At 41.7% G+C, this 15430-nt stretch overlaps 2 protein-coding genes across 2 annotated transcripts; one reads left to right on the forward strand and one right to left on the reverse strand.

Annotated features, from left to right (window-relative positions):
* Nucleotides 1–253: 253 nt before the first annotated feature.
* Nucleotides 254–12900, forward strand: LOC129771490 (histone-lysine N-methyltransferase MECOM-like). The gene is made up of 4 exons (XM_055775171.1): nucleotides 254–736; nucleotides 795–914; nucleotides 975–1935; nucleotides 12690–12900. Exons 1-4 carry the CDS (start codon nucleotides 635–637, stop codon nucleotides 12872–12874), a joined length of 1368 nt encoding a protein of 455 aa, XP_055631146.1. The 5' UTR covers nucleotides 254–634; the 3' UTR covers nucleotides 12875–12900.
* A 49-nt stretch (nucleotides 12901–12949) lies between these two features.
* On the reverse strand, nucleotides 12950–15041 carry LOC129771488 (nucleolar protein 9). Its single transcript, XM_055775169.1, has one exon. It carries the CDS (start codon nucleotides 14888–14890, stop codon nucleotides 12974–12976), a length of 1917 nt encoding a protein of 638 aa, XP_055631144.1. The 5' UTR covers nucleotides 14891–15041; the 3' UTR covers nucleotides 12950–12973.
* Between the last annotated feature and the right edge of the window lie 389 nt (nucleotides 15042–15430).

Below are 15430 nucleotides of genomic sequence, written 5' to 3' on the forward strand. Positions count from 1 at the left end.
TTTTTTCTTGTAATAATAATGAACAGGCATTGCATAATAAAAAAGATTATGATATTATAATTTTACAAGTTACATTAAATAGAATTGAAAATAAGCATGTAGAACATGGTTTTTGAATGAAATGATATTTCAGTATATTGATAAATTTACCATTTCATGTTTTTTGTATCACGTTGTCTATCGGGTTGCCGATGTCAGATGGTCGCTGTCGGATTAAAAAAATCCATAGCCTAACTCTTGACCTAAAAATGTATTAACCTTGAAAATGGTTCCTTTAATTATTAATCGCAATTACTGTGATAACTATTCGATGTATTCATATTTTGATTTTTCGTTATTCGATACCAAATTACTCCATTATAATTGCAGATATTCGATTATTTGAATTAATCGAACGATTAACCGACGTCTCTAGTTGTTTGGTCTCGTTTCAGGCTTTCAGCTGCAAACCTGTATCGGAACTAAATAAAAACGATAATAACGAATTCGCTATAAATTTGACAAAATTTTCTTCACAATTAATGGCTTTAAGGATTCTAGTCTGAGCCATAGAAGAAAATAGGTGCAATAACAAAATTACGCTGCAAGCTATTCTCTGTGTAGTGAAAAAAAGGAAACATCAACTGACCAAATAATGTTGATTTGTCGAGCGTGTGGTGGAAGCTTATCGGATCCGAATGTATACCAAAATCTTGAGGAGTTCGTCACTATATATTTGAACCTTACCGGCATAGAGGTGATAGAAATTGTTTATATTCTTTCATACATCAACTACTACTGAGTAATAATTTTAGCTGGGTGATCAAGAGGATCCTACCAAACTTAAAGTTTGTAAAGAATGCGTGGAAAAGCTAGTGGAATATGATCGCTTCCGAACAATTTGTCTTCAGGTTCATTGGGGTTTGCAAACTGTTGTGAGTAAATTGTGAATCTTCGGTTGCAGCGAAAGTAAATGCATAATTATTGGTTTGCAGAAAATTGAATTGAAACAGGAATTTTATCCGGAAACAGTTTTGTTAGATTTGGAATGCAAACCATTGAGTTTTGAAAAAGGAAGTGAGAAGGATGAATTCAGCGACGACGATGGAGAGAAAACTTCTGCAGGCAGTGATTCTAATGATGACATTGAGAATGAAGGCTTGAAATTGGCCGCTGAGAAAGATGACAATGAAGTTGTTCAATTAATTCAGGAAGACCCTGAAAGCACTCAAAGCTTGGATCAGCAAGACATCAAATCGGAAAGTGAGTTGAAGAAAAACACTGACATTTCACAGGGGCAAAAGAAAAAGCGGGCGAAATGGGGAAGTTTGAAAAAGCGTGAGATTAAGGAACCAACGAAAGTATATAGTTGCGATCGTTGTCCCAGGAAGTTTAAAGTTCTTTCCAGGTTTACTGGTCACAAACGCAAACATGATGGACTCAAGCCGTTCGATTGCAAAATCTGCGGTAAAGACTTCGAGAATTGGAACAATCTGAAAACGCATCATATCCAAAAACATACGGAGAACAAAATATCATTACCCTGTGACCATCCAGGCTGTGACCAAGTGTTCGCAACTAGACAGGGGCTCAAAAGACACCGATTAAGAACCCATGATCCGAATTACGTGATACCGGAACAAACGCGCTTTGTTTGTGACACATGTGGTAAAACTTTCTCAACTAACGGGATACTCAAGAAGCATAAGTATTCTCACGCACCGGATGAGACACCATTCGTTTGCACGATTTGCTCGAAAAAATTTTGTACCTCGGACAAATTGAGGATACACACAATGCGACATGAAGGTGTAAAGAACCATAAATGCCCATTTTGTGGTATGCGGAAAACCACAATGTATGAGGTGAAGAAACACATCAACAATGTGCATACGAAAGATCGTGTTACGCGCACATATCCGTGTGACATTTGTCCGTCAGTTTTCAGCAATAGCGGTGAGTATCGTGAGCATCATTTCATAGCATTCTTGAAACTCTTACGTGATAAATCAATCTATTTGTTGAGCCTGAATTCATCCACCAATCAACACGAAACCAATTTGATTCAGCTGAAACCTTTCTAACTTGTTTGGCACTAGGTATGATAGTATTTTACGGTATTAGTTTTCTAAAGACGATCACCACTAGTTTTTGAAAAGAGTTTATTCAAAAATGGTATCATTTCAAAAAATAAACTATAGCAAAAGAAACGGGTTATTCATTCGAAATGGTGCCTAAAAATGGAATATCTCAAAAACTACATACTACTACTAATTTTTGACACAATAAACTCCATATTGTCTCCAAAAACTGGGAGCAATTTGATCCTGGGTAAATGAAAAATGATTTTTTGACATTTTAAAATTGGCAGGTTTTTTAAATTTCTACCGAAACCAATTTTTTAACAGTGTATAAGTTAATTAAAATCATAACGCTATTCTAAACATTTTTACTAAATTATGTTCATTGATTAAACACATTTGTACAAATTTCTGCAAGACGATAAATTTTGAGGAATGTTTTCATTGTAGTGTAGTAAGCCATGACTCATGTTAGAAAAATAAAATTGTTTTTTCGTTAGCTACTGTGAAACGACCAAGTTGTGATTCCACTAGTATTTTTTTTATCCAAAATATATATTTTATTAAGGCTCATATGGCGTCAGCCTAACGGGGCCGGGAGTTCAATATTTTGACAATGTTTGCTTACAACTATGTTTGTAATATGTAACCGATTACTCGCGGTTGACTCGAGGTTAGTATTACAAGTGTTCTCATAATTGGTATGTCGCAGTCTTCGATGCTCTGTACGTGTGCCCGACACGGGATACTTCCTATTGGGATGCAGCTGACCCTTAATCAGCAACGCCCCCCTAGTCTGTACCCCATATCTAGCGTGGTGCGTCTTTCTCGACTCTAGGAATCCAGGATAGAATGGTCACTAGCCGGCGCAATCATCAGCTCGTGTAGAGTTGTCATGAGCGGTACAACCTTTGGCTCTTGTTGAATCATCAGTGGACTGCACAACCTTCGGCCCGAGCATCTGTAAAGAGTGTGTGTATGTATTGCCGCGACTAAGTAAAAGTTTATCGATCGGATAGGAGGGATATGAAACGGGGACACAACGAAGGAAACATCATTAAACGTTGACATCGGCGTTTCTGAGGAACAGGTATAGATGAAGCAGAAGATAAGGATCCCGGCTACCTAAGATATCCCGGACGGAAATATCCGATTGTCTGCCTTGTGCTCTCAGTGCTCTAGAGAGCTGAGAGCGAGCAGCATGGAACCGGATACACGACCAGACAACATGCTCGATGTCGTGGTAGCCATCGCCACAATCACAAAGATTGTTTGCTGCGAGCCCAATGCGATAGAGATGCGCGTTTAGGTTGTAGTGATTGGACATAAGCCGAGATATCACGCGAATGAAATCACGACCTACATTCAATCCCTTGAACCATGCACTCGTCGAGACCTTAGGGATAATCGTGTGTAACCAACGACCGAACTCATCACCACTCCACATGCGTTGCCAACTTACGAGCGTATACTGACGAGGAATGTGGAAAAAATCATTATAAGCAATTTGCCTTTCAAAAAGTGTGCCTTCTAGAGCGCCCACCTTAGCTAGCGAGTCCGCTTTCTCATTCCCCGGAATCGAGCAATGAGAGGGAACCCATGCTAAGGTAATCTTGAATAATTTTTCGACCAAAACACTCAATAGTTGTCTTATTCTTGTTAGGAAATAAGATGAGCGTTTATCAACTATTGAGCTGAGACTGTCTGAAAAAATAAAATAGTGGTCGATGGGCAATGTTTCAATGATCCCTAATGCGTAATATATCGCACCCAGTTCAGCGACATACACGGAACAAGGATCTTTGAGTTTGAAAGAGGCACTGGAATTTTCATTGAAGATGCCGAAGCCAGTGGACCCGTTTATGAATAACCCGTAGGTAAAGAACATTTTATCAGATCCAACTTTCCCATATTCTGCCGAAAATATCGGCGGAATAGAATCGGAGCGTAAGTGATCTGAGATTCCATGGATTTTTTGTCGCATGGACAGATCAAAAATGACAGAGGAATTGCAGAAGTATGGGAAGCAAACTTGGTTGGAGATGCCTGGTGAAGGGTGCACGTCGTGGGTAAGGTACTCATGGTATAAAGACATAAAACTTGACTGAGGAGTCAGTTGGAGTAGATTTTCGAAGTTATCAATCACCAATGGATTCATGATCTTGCAACGGATGAGAAATCTGTAGGATAATTCTGTGAACCGAAGAGTAAGCGGGGGTACTCCTGCCAAAACTTCGAGACTCATCGTATGTGTCGAATGCAAACACCTCATGGCTATACGCAAGCAACGATATTGTATTCTCTCCAGCTTGAGAATATGAATCCTGGCAGCTGATCGGAAGCAAAAACTGCCATATTCTAACACTGATAATATCGTTGTTTTGTACAACTGAATGAGGTCTCCTGGATGGGCACCCCACCATGTTCCGGTAATTGTTTGGAGAAAATTGATTCTTCGCTGGCATTTCTGTTTCAAATACGCAATGTGTCTCCCCCAGGTACACTTAGAATCAAAATATACACCCAGGTATTTGAAAAACATAGAGTGTTGGGTCGTTTTGCCGGATAGGTGAAGCTGGAATTGGGCGGGTTCGTGCTTCCTAGAAAAAACGACCATTTCAGTTTTCTCCGTAGAGAATTCGATACCCAGCTTGAGGGCCCACGTGAACAGATTGTTCAGGGTATCTTGCAACGACTTTTGCAGAACGACGGGATTAGTACCCGTGATGGAAATAACTCCATCGTCTGCAAGTTGTCTCAGCGTGCAGTCTCTAGTTAGACAATCATCCATATCATTGACGTAAAAACTGTACAAGAGGGGGCTTAGGCAGGAGCCTTGTGGTAGGCCCATAAAACTGTAACGAGAAGATTTCGAGCTGCCATGAGAGAAAATCATGTGTTTTTCTGACAGTAAATTGTACAGGAAATTGTTAAGAATTGGTGATAGTCCACGATTATGAAGCTTCTCTGAGAGAATTTCCATGGAAACTGAATCAAATGCCCCTTTGATATCGAGAAAAACGGAAGCCATTTGTTCTTTGCGAGCAAATGCGATTTGGATTTCAGAAGATAGCAGCGCGAGACAATCGTTCGTCCCTTTACCTCGGCGGAAGCCAAACTGCGTATTTGACAGCAAATTGTTCGCTTCAACCCACTTGTCCAAACGAAGTAGAATCATTTTCTCTAACAATTTACGAATACAGGATAACATTGCAATCGGCCTATACGAGTTTTGATCGCAAGCCGGCTTGTTGGGTTTCCGTATGGCTATCACTCTCACTTGTCTCCAGTCATGCGGGACAATATTCAGCTCCAGAAACTTGTTGAACAAGTTCAGCAAACGCTGTTTTGCCAAGTCGGGAAGATTCTTCAACAAGTTGAATTTAATCTTGTCCGACCCCGGAGCTGAATTGTTACATGAGAGAAGGGCAATTGAGAATTCCACCATCGAGAAATTCTCATAATCGCTTTGAAGTGGAATGTCGCGTACGACGTTTTGTGCAGGAACGGTGTCGGGGCAAACCTTCCTTGCAAAGTTAAAAATCCAACGGTCAGAGTATTCCTCACTTTCGTTTGTATGGTTCCAGCCACGCATTTTCCTAGCCGTATTCCAAAGAGTGCTCATAGCGGTCTCCCTTGACAAACCATTGACGAACTTCCGCCAATATCCACGCTTTTTTGCTTTAATCAAACCTTTTAGTTTGGCTTCTAGAGCTTGGTACTTCAGAAACCATTCCACTAATCCAGTTTTCCTGAATATTTTTAAAGCGGATGATTTTTCAAGGTAGACCTTTGAACATTCCTTGTCCCACCAAAGTGATGGAGGACGACGTCGGAAAGTGGTAGCCGGTACACGTTTCTTTTGAGCTTGAAGTGCGCTTTCGTAAATCAAACTCGATATAAAGTTATACTCTTCGAGTGGAGGAAGTTCATGCATTGAAACAATTGCTTCAGATATTATTTCCGCAAATGTTCTCCGGTCAATATTCTTCGTGAGGTCATACGAAATATTGACTGACTCACGAGAGCTTGATTCATTAGCGATCGATAAAATTATTGGTAGGTGATCACTACCGTGGGGATCTTGGATTACCTTCCACATGCAATCCAGGGATAACGAAGAAGAGCATAGAGATATGTCTAGCATGCTTGCCCGTGCAGGAGGGTTGGTTATTCTGTTTGCTTCCCCAGTATTCAAAACTGTCAATTTGAAGTTGTCGCACAGATCATAAATCAAAGTGGCACGGTTGTCATCGTAGAGTGATCCCCATGCTGTTCCATGGGAGTTAAAATCACCTAAGATTACCCGCGGCTCCGGCATTGCCTCGATAGTATCAAAGAACTGATGGCGGCCTACCGTAGTTCTGGGAGGGATATATATCGAAACAATGCAGAGGTCTTTGCCATTGATTTGTGTCTGGCAAGCAACAACTTCAATGCCTGTCATCGGTGGGAGAGTGACTCTATAGAAGGAGTGACATTTTTTAATCCCCAATAGTACGCCACCAAACGAGTCATTTCGATCGAGGCGAATAATGTTGAAATCGTGGAAATTCAGCTCATCGGCTGAAGAAAGCCATGTTTCACAAAGAGAAAATACATCACAGTTAGAGCTGTGAACTAAAAATTTAAACTGATCTAGTTTAGGAATGATGCTTCTGCAATTCCACTGTATTACAGTGGTCAAATCCTTAACCTCTTGCACTGAATCAGGTATCGAGGGAAATGAACGCTGCCAAAAAACCACATTTTTCTTTCAAAAATGTTCTCACAATCGGAAGCAAACATAATACTATGCTTTTAAGAGGGTCGTTTATATTTAAAGCATTTAAAATGTTGTCCACCAGGTCAGAAAGCGCAAGCAAGCCAGATTGTGGCTGTTGCCTCGACCGCGAAAAAGGAGCAGACGTGTTGGGTGCTGCTCCGGGAAGTGCTGAGGACCCCTGGTGCGTAGAAGAACCGCTTAAACCAGGAGGTACTTGCTTCGGTCTATTCTCAGCACGTTCGATTCGAGTTTTCATTCCAACTTGGGAAGTTTCGGTTTTCTTTCTGGGGAGTGATGGAAAAGAAGTAATTTTTCTTTTCCTGATGGCACCCTGCGATGTACCGGAACTTCCTGCATTGGGAGCGTCAGCAACAGGCTCGTCGTTCTGCAGAATGGAGTAGGGATTGTCCTGAGTCGTTGGAACGGGACTCTTAAGCATTTCTGCATAAGTCCGCTTGGAACGTTCTTTTAAGTGAAGAGTTCTTGAAGCGACTGACACCATCGAGTATCTCTTTTCGAGTCAACCCCTTTTCGTTTATTACACCGTCTATTTCAACGTTGCAACAGGGTACGTATACGCGATACTCGATCGCAAAGAGATCACAGCGCGTTATTTCATTCGCTTGGGTTCTGCTGGAGACGACAACTCGTAATTTGTCTGGCCCCATCCGAGTAATCTCGGTAACTTCGGAAAATTTCTGTGTCAACTCTTTTGAGATGCGAATGACGTTAAGAGGTTTGGATTTTCGTCTAAAGTATACGATAAATGGGCCTTTGGCGCCATCAGGGTATTCTTTTAGACGAAAATCCTGCTTCTCGTCTTTTTCCTCATCTTCAGAGCTTTCTATCTCGTAAACAGAATTTTCCTCCTCGTCTTCTGTTTCATCCTCCTGCTCTTCAGGAGGAGGTTCATTATCTGATATATTCTTTGGCGTGGATGGGGGATCCTCCCCGCCCTCTGCCATATTAATAAAAACGAAGAAGTAGACAACTGTTCGATATGAACAGAATATCGAACTTGGAAAATATAAATTAGTAAAAGAAATTATATTTCTATATTAGTTATTGTTGAAAATTTTATTTATTTCAATTTTTGTTATTATGTGTAATTTGAAAATGAAAAAAGTTCCAATAATAGTTCAACGGTGATGTATCAATATGGACACCCCTAATGCCAACGCTTGCCGATTTGGTAAACACAAAGTTTAAACAATGGTGTAAATCGTGCACAGAAGCTATACAGAATGATGGAAGAAGAAAGAGGAAAATAAACTTCTACTTGCCGCCGCTGTGTAGCGTGTGTGATGATGTGTCTTGCTGCCGGATTGTCTCGATAGCGCACCACTTTTTATGAGCTTTACTTCGCTCGCAGCGCACCAGATGAAAAAATACACACTAGAAACGGATGTAAAAAAAAACACCTGTATCGGATCAAATATAGGTTCGACCGATCTGCTTGCGAGTTGTCGAAGCAAAAAAAAATCAACGGGTTCCACTAGTAGTTACAATAGATTATGGACCTATTCATTGCTGTTTTTTGGAGCTTTAAAGATTCGAAATAGCTACGTCAAATTCAAGAACTGGAAGTTTGGGAAATCAAGATTCGGGACCCCACGATTTTTCTCGACGTCCATCCAGCTCATCGTGCGAGTACTTCCTCGATCCGCTTCTAATTCACGACCGTACGTTGTCCCTTCGCTGATGAGTCGAACATCCTGGCTGTTGACGATTTCCTGGTCTTTAGATCGAATAGACGGTAATCCTCAGTGTCTTCATCGGATTAGTATTATTTGTGTGACAACGGATTAGTATTATTTGTTTGAGTTGTTTGAGTTATCGAAACATAACTTAACAAAGAACTTGCTGTTTGTTTGCTGGGCCAGATGGCAAGGATGTCCTCGGACCATGGATCCAGGCCAGTGGAGAGGAAGCCGTGCCGTTGAAGATGCCGAAGTGTTCTTATTCACCTTCATCGTCGAGGGGAAGGACCAAGGATCTTCTTGACTGACCCATTGTTCAGACGCTGGATCTTAAAAAATAGTTCGGCATCTTTTAGGTAGCAGAAAACCGCTGGTTCTCTTGCTGAATCGTCCCTCAAGATGTCTCTTACACTCCCGCTGAATCCATGAAGGTTTCGCAGATCATCAAATTTCGGGCAACCACACAGGAAGTGCTCGACGGAGTTGTGGATTTGGCAGTGGTCGCAGAGTAGATGGAAAGGTCCTCTATTGAATCCGTGTGTGACCGAGCAGTGACCGGTCCTCAGTCTGGACAGGATTCGTTGTTCCCTCATTCCTTTAACATCGTTAAACCTGACAATCGAGCCCTTGGCTTTTCTGAGGAACTGCCCTCTCTCATCGAACCACCTTTCAGTCCAAAAGGTGCGGAAATGGTTGGCGATCCACCCCTTCACGTCGTCAAGCGGCACATCCCGAGTGAAAAACGGTCTGGTGTGACCGATTCCGGCAAACCCGTCGGCCGTTTCATTCCCTGCGATGCCGTTGTGTCCGGGGACACACATGAGCACAGTGTCGGGCAATATGTACTTCCTGATGGCCTGTGCTCATGGGTGTTTGGACCTGGTCGCACCGATGGCATCAATGGCGCTTGCCGAATCGGAGACGACCAATAACGGCTTAAAAGATGAAGTTGTAGTTGCCTCGAAGATGCCGTCCGAGTATCTGATCTCGTGGAGACGGTATTTTCTTCTATGATGGTCTTGAAATATTCTAGCAGCCCGATCGAGCTCACCCCGGCTCGAAAGTTGTTCCTAATACCGTTCTCGACGAGAACAGTTGGGAACCTCCAGTCGTTCGCACCAAACCAGGTTTGTTTTGCCACCGGGGGGAGGTTGGAATGCGCCACCCGCTGCAGGATCGTGTTGCTAATGGCGGTCAGGTGGGTGTCCCCTCTACCGCTGGTTTTCGACAAGAAACTGGAAGTCCTGACTACGATCGCCGAGTCTATGATTAGATCAAAAGGAGGTTCTCCAATTTCTGCGCAGACAGAGTCAGCTGGTGTTGTTGGCAGGAGACCAGAGACAGTCCGTAGTCCTTTGTTGTAGATTGGTGCCAGAGTCTCCGGTTCCATGGTTTTCAACAGATTCGACCGAGTGGCACAGCTCTTCTTAACTTCCTCGAAATGGCGGAGGAAGCTAAGTTTGTGGTCAACCAACACTACAGGAATCTTTATCGTTTTTCGGCGAATCTTGATGTCTGTCGCTGCATATCACCATGTGGCCGCTCTTCTGCGCTGAAAGTCTAAATCATCTCTCGGCCGCCCACCGGCCGATAGTATTGGTAGCTGCCTGTATCCTGATGCGTGGAATCCTGTGGGTGTCACCCACTGCCATCAGAAGAATGTCGTCCGAGTTGACAAACACGAAGACTTCCCCAGGTAGAACTCGGAAGCTGATGTTACCAATTTTGACCTCCTAATACATAAGGAATACAAAAATACGTTTTTTTTTCTGTATTATAGTGACTTTCAACTTATTTGGCTGGTTCGTCACTTTTACTTCCATTTTTGGAAGAATGTCGGGAGTGAGAATTGAACTCGTGACCCTTAGCGTGAGATGGGTATGAGAAATACATGGTACTACGGCCTGCCACTCAGCTTAGTGTTCTTCGTGCACTTCAGCAATTCTTAATTGAGGGCTAACTAGACCTTTCCAAAGCATCTAATCGTGCATTGTGTGGCAGGGCGAGCACATCGATATGCTTATTGTTCCAGGACTGTCAAGCGAATTTCCAACCCAAAAAAGACGAGATTCGAAACTTTCCCTCCTTTTTTGTATGACGTTCCATTGATTCTTGCCTTTTTTTTGCTTTCCGCTTTGTATTCTACAGTCCGCCGAACACCACACTTACATTTCGGGACCGTGTCCGGGTCGCAATCCGAATCAGAAGACATTCAGATTAAGTTAGCGCATGATTTTTAACGGCATCGGTAAGCCATGAATGAAATTGTAAATCTATCGTAGTGCCGCCCGGGGTGATAATTGGAATCGTGGACTTATGGGGTTTCTCAAACAAACGAATATTTGCAACCCCGATTTAAGGTGGTTCGTAGAACTACCTTTTTCTGAAATAAGGACTCAAAGACTGCCAAAAAGTCAATTTTGATGGAAGTGGCGCTTATGAGGTTTCCAAACAAACTATTCATGTATCTTGTCAGACATAACGGGTTCTCAGTAGGGACCGACAGCACAGAAAGAGTGGGGATATTTGTATTTTGGAGCGAGAAAGTGAATTGGCGTTGATCGCACTGAGTTTTCTATCACGAGTTTGGGAAGCGACAATGACTATAATGAGTTTTCAGGTGGAATGAACACACTTTGAAGATGAAAATTATGAATGAAAAACAACTTTTCTATAACTTATATGTCTATATCTAATATGTATTACGCATACGATTCAATAACACGAAAAGAGCTATGGAGAATCATGGACGAAAACGGCTTCCCCAGAAAGCTGACAAGACTGAATAAGGCTACGATGGATGACATTATCGGAAGAACATTTGAGACGGTAGCTGAACATTACACCAGACTTAAGCACGAAGCAGAAGAATTGGACTGAAAATCAATGCGTCTAAAACCAAATACATGCTGGCTTTCGGATCCGAGCACGACAGGACCCGACTAGGTAGTAGTGTAATGATCGACGACGATGAGTTCGAGGTAGTGGACCAATTTGTCTACCTTGGCTCAATGGTAACGTCTGACAATGATACCAGCCGCGAGATCCGGAGACGCATGGGAGTCGTACCTACCATAGTCTCCACAAACACTTAAGGTCAAACAGACTTAGCAGTCGTGCGAAATGTTCCCTGTACAAAACGCTAATAAGACCGGTTGTTCTCTACGGGCACGAGACGTGGACAATACTCGAAGAGGACCTGCGAGCACTCGGAGTCTTTGAACGGCGGGTTTTAAGAACCATCTTTGGCGGTGTACAGGAGGACGGCATATGGAGGCGAAGAATGAACCACGAACTCACGCAACTTACCGGCGAACCCAGTATCCAGAAAGTGACCAAAGCTGGAAGGATACGCTGGGCGGGACATGTTGCAAGAATGTCGGACAACGATCCTGCAAAAATGGTGTTTATCGAGAATCCGGCTGGTACGAGACGATGAGGAGCACAACGAGCTAGGTGGTTCGACCAAGTGGAGCATGACATGGTGAGCACGGGGTGCCCGCGGAATTAGAGAGTGATAGCCACGAACCGAGTTAATTGGAGAAAAATTGTGAATCAGGCCATGCTGTAAAGACGTTAAGCCAAAATAAATAAATAAATATCTAATATGTAGATCTACAGTGTGTGTCTGGTAGGGATATCCATGTATGGAGGTAATTATATTGTCAAAATGGTGTTTGATCGACATGAATGGTTTGGTGAAAAGATTCTGGTAGAAATTTGAAAAAACGTGCAAATTTCATAAAACAACATTTTTCCAAGAGTCAAATTTTTACAGGTTATTAGAGACAATATGGGCTTTATTGTGTAAAATATTTAGATCTTTAAAAAATGTAGTTTTTGAAATATTCCATTTTTAAACCTTGTTTTCATTTTTTTTCCAAAACCACGAAATAATGATCTATAACATTGCATAAGCCCTTTCCCAAGAATTAGACCTGATCGAATTTTAAAAACAAAACTAATACCGGCATCGTTCCTAGTTTGTGCCGAACAAGTTGGCAAAGTTTCAGCTAAATTAAAAATATAAAATTAAAAAATAGGAAATTCGAAAAATCATGTGGATTGGTGGGATGCTTCTGCTATAACTTCAATAAATTGAAAAACTTTAAGGCCAGTAACCAATAGTACTCCCAAAAAATTGGACCTACAATTTTTTTACAGGTAACCTAAATCGTCATGTAAACATTGTTCACTTGGAGATGAAACCTTTTGTTTGTACAGTTTGTGAACGAGCCTTTGGCAAAAGCGATCACCTGAAGCGACACATGAAAACCCACAACAGATCGAGCACCACTCTATCTTCAACTGTATCAGATTCAGAACAATTTTCTAGTATTCTGTTTTAAATTAAATTATCGAGGATTAATTATAATTATGCTTATAATTTCTTTTTTATTCCAATCATTGAATAAAAAACAATGTTAACATATAAAGTCCAAATTTTATTATAATTTACGCTTCTTAGTCTCACTGCTTGGTTCGAGAATTTTATCGAACAGTTTCTCCTTTTTACTATCGAAAGAAAACGATCTTTTCCACTGGCTGGGATTTTTCCGATAGGTGTCAATCAACAGTTTCCGATTGACAATCGCTCCCCAGGGTTTGCTGTTGAGCTGTGCAACCCGCTCCGATAGTTCCCTAACGATCGCTTCCTTCTGTGCTGGTCCTGCGACTTCATACAGGAGTTCCAAAACTCGGGAACCGTGCGATGACAACGCCAAATCCATAAAACATCCTTCCAAATGCCGGATGATTTTCTCACGAGATTTTTCACCCACGAATTTAGATTGCACAAATGCGTTCACAATGAAGGAACCCTTCGGATCCGTGAATATCTTGACCAATCGATCGTTTTTCGTATCGAGAATTGCGGTCACAATTTTTATTGGCTTGTTGAATTCCAGTACTGCCTGAAGGATCATGGACCCGTGTAAATGGATGCTTGTGGATTCCTGTTTGGCAGCAACTTCTGGGGGCATAAGCTTTAGAATCGATGTTAGAAGTTTCTCTCCTGAGACTTCCGAACAGTGAAGAGCATCTAGCAGAAGCTTAATAAACTTTCCCTGCTGACAGGACAAACGGTTACAAGCATTCGCCAGCGCTGCCACTACTCCCGTATGGCCAAGCTGTAAAATCCCCTCCAATCCATCGTCCAGTTCAGAGAACATGTGCTCAAGAATATGTTTGTCGAAAATTGTATCCAACAATTTCTGCACAGCAAAATTTGTCGCAGGCGTTTTACTTAACTCTGCTATTTTTCCTTGGAAGAGTTTTTTGAATAAATTGTCTTTGAGAAATTCCGGGTCGACAACCAATAGGAGAACTTCCAGCAACCGAACTGAACTATCCTGCTGAAACACTTTTGGAAGTTTGGGCTTATCTTCGACATCTTCTTTTTCAACAGAATCATCATTTACCACCAACAAAAAACTCTCATTCAACAGTTTTTCGCCGATCTGGAGTAACTGGAACAAATCTCCGCTTTGTTTCAAGGCCATTAAAATGTTTTGGAGCAAAACTGATGTGAATTCATTGTACGGAAATTCGGGGAATTGCGGCCAACTTAACAGTCGTAAGCTGAACTCACTTATCAATTTAAACCATTTATCGGGAACTATCAATTTCATCTGCTCTGACGATTCTCTTTTAGTCACTTTTAGCTCAGCGATACCCGCCAAGTTCAAGACGCACTGCCGGATCACGTAGTTCCCGAATGAATCCCAAACGAATTCCTCGAGATTGTTCAACAGAAACTTCGCCATCTTCTTGACAAATTTACCACAAGTTTTTCGATGTCCCTCACCGAAAGCACTGTGATTCAAATTGAAAACCATCTCATCGTCGATCTGCAACTTACGTTTTTTATTCCCAAGTGCAAATTTTGCTTCCGTTTCCGACTGTAGCTCTCCAACACATCTCAACATGGCAACAAAGAGCATCTTCTGAAGCACATGGGAGGCAAATTTGTCACAGCAAACCACACGCAAATTTTCGCCGAACACCTCCATTAAACGCTCGAACGTAGCCTCTTCCGTGTAGCCAAGCAGATTCTCCAGGACCCGACTACTCAGCTGGTTGGAAGAAGTCTTGATCTCCTTGCCCTGGATTTGTTCGTACACATTGTTCGCCATGGTCGAACGTTCCTCCGCATCCTGCAGCGTCCCTAGGGCTTCCAATATTTCCAGGAAATAATTGTACTCATCTTGCTCGAGTTCGGCACCCCGTCCAAAACTATTCTTCCGTCCGAATCCTTTTGCGTTTTGAAGGAATCGTTTGCCGGCGGATTTACGCTTTTTGGAGCGATTTTTAAAATGATTCGTTCCATGCGTGCTGGCTGCTACATCCGCACTATCCTGTTCCATCGTTTGCCGAAGAAATCGACAAATAATATTATTGCAATATTAAAAGGATTATACACTAATTTTATCAAAGTTTTGCAACTTCTACAACTCTCATAAAAATCAAACGAAAACAAAACACATGTGGAGATTCAACTCGAAATCTGTCAATCCGCGATGACAAATGTTGACATCTGGTGGCGCCATTCGAGTTTGGGACCCAAACTATTCACTATCAGATTAGAAGCTCCGGAAGCAGTTTAAAGTTTCCAAAACTTGAATGAAAATGTCAACTTGGCGTTATTTAATTACTTAAAGAACGAAGTTCTGATCCTTATTCAACTATTTTTATATAAATTCTCTGATACTCTTATAAGAATTCATCATTGTAATATACAATCTCTATCAAAAACTATTTTTGTTTGAGACATTTTTACCAATTACAATATAATATAATTCTTAATAATATAGAGCACATATTTGATACGAAAAGCTATCTTTTCATTCATAATTTTGAGGTTCAAAATGTGTACAATCCACCTGAAATTATATTGTCGTTATTAT

The sequence above is a fragment of the Toxorhynchites rutilus genome, chromosome 2, assembly GCF_029784135.1.
Source record: "Toxorhynchites rutilus septentrionalis strain SRP chromosome 2, ASM2978413v1, whole genome shotgun sequence".
Taxonomy (NCBI): domain Eukaryota; kingdom Metazoa; phylum Arthropoda; class Insecta; order Diptera; family Culicidae; genus Toxorhynchites; species Toxorhynchites rutilus.

Coding starts and splice junctions, on each gene's coding strand:
- LOC129771488 (XM_055775169.1), bottom strand. CDS start 14,890: ATGGAACAGGATAGTGCGGATGTAGCAGCCAGCACGCATGGAACGAAT.
- LOC129771490 (XM_055775171.1), top strand. CDS start 635: ATGTTGATTTGTCGAGCGTGTGGTGGAAGCTTATCGGATCCGAATGTA. Junction 737..794: donor TGAACCTTACCGGCATAGAG/GTGATAGAAATT, acceptor TAATAATTTTAG/CTGGGTGATCAAGAGGATCC. Junction 1,936..12,689: donor GTCAGTTTTCAGCAATAGCG/GTGAGTATCGTG, acceptor ATTTTTTTACAG/GTAACCTAAATCGTCATGTA.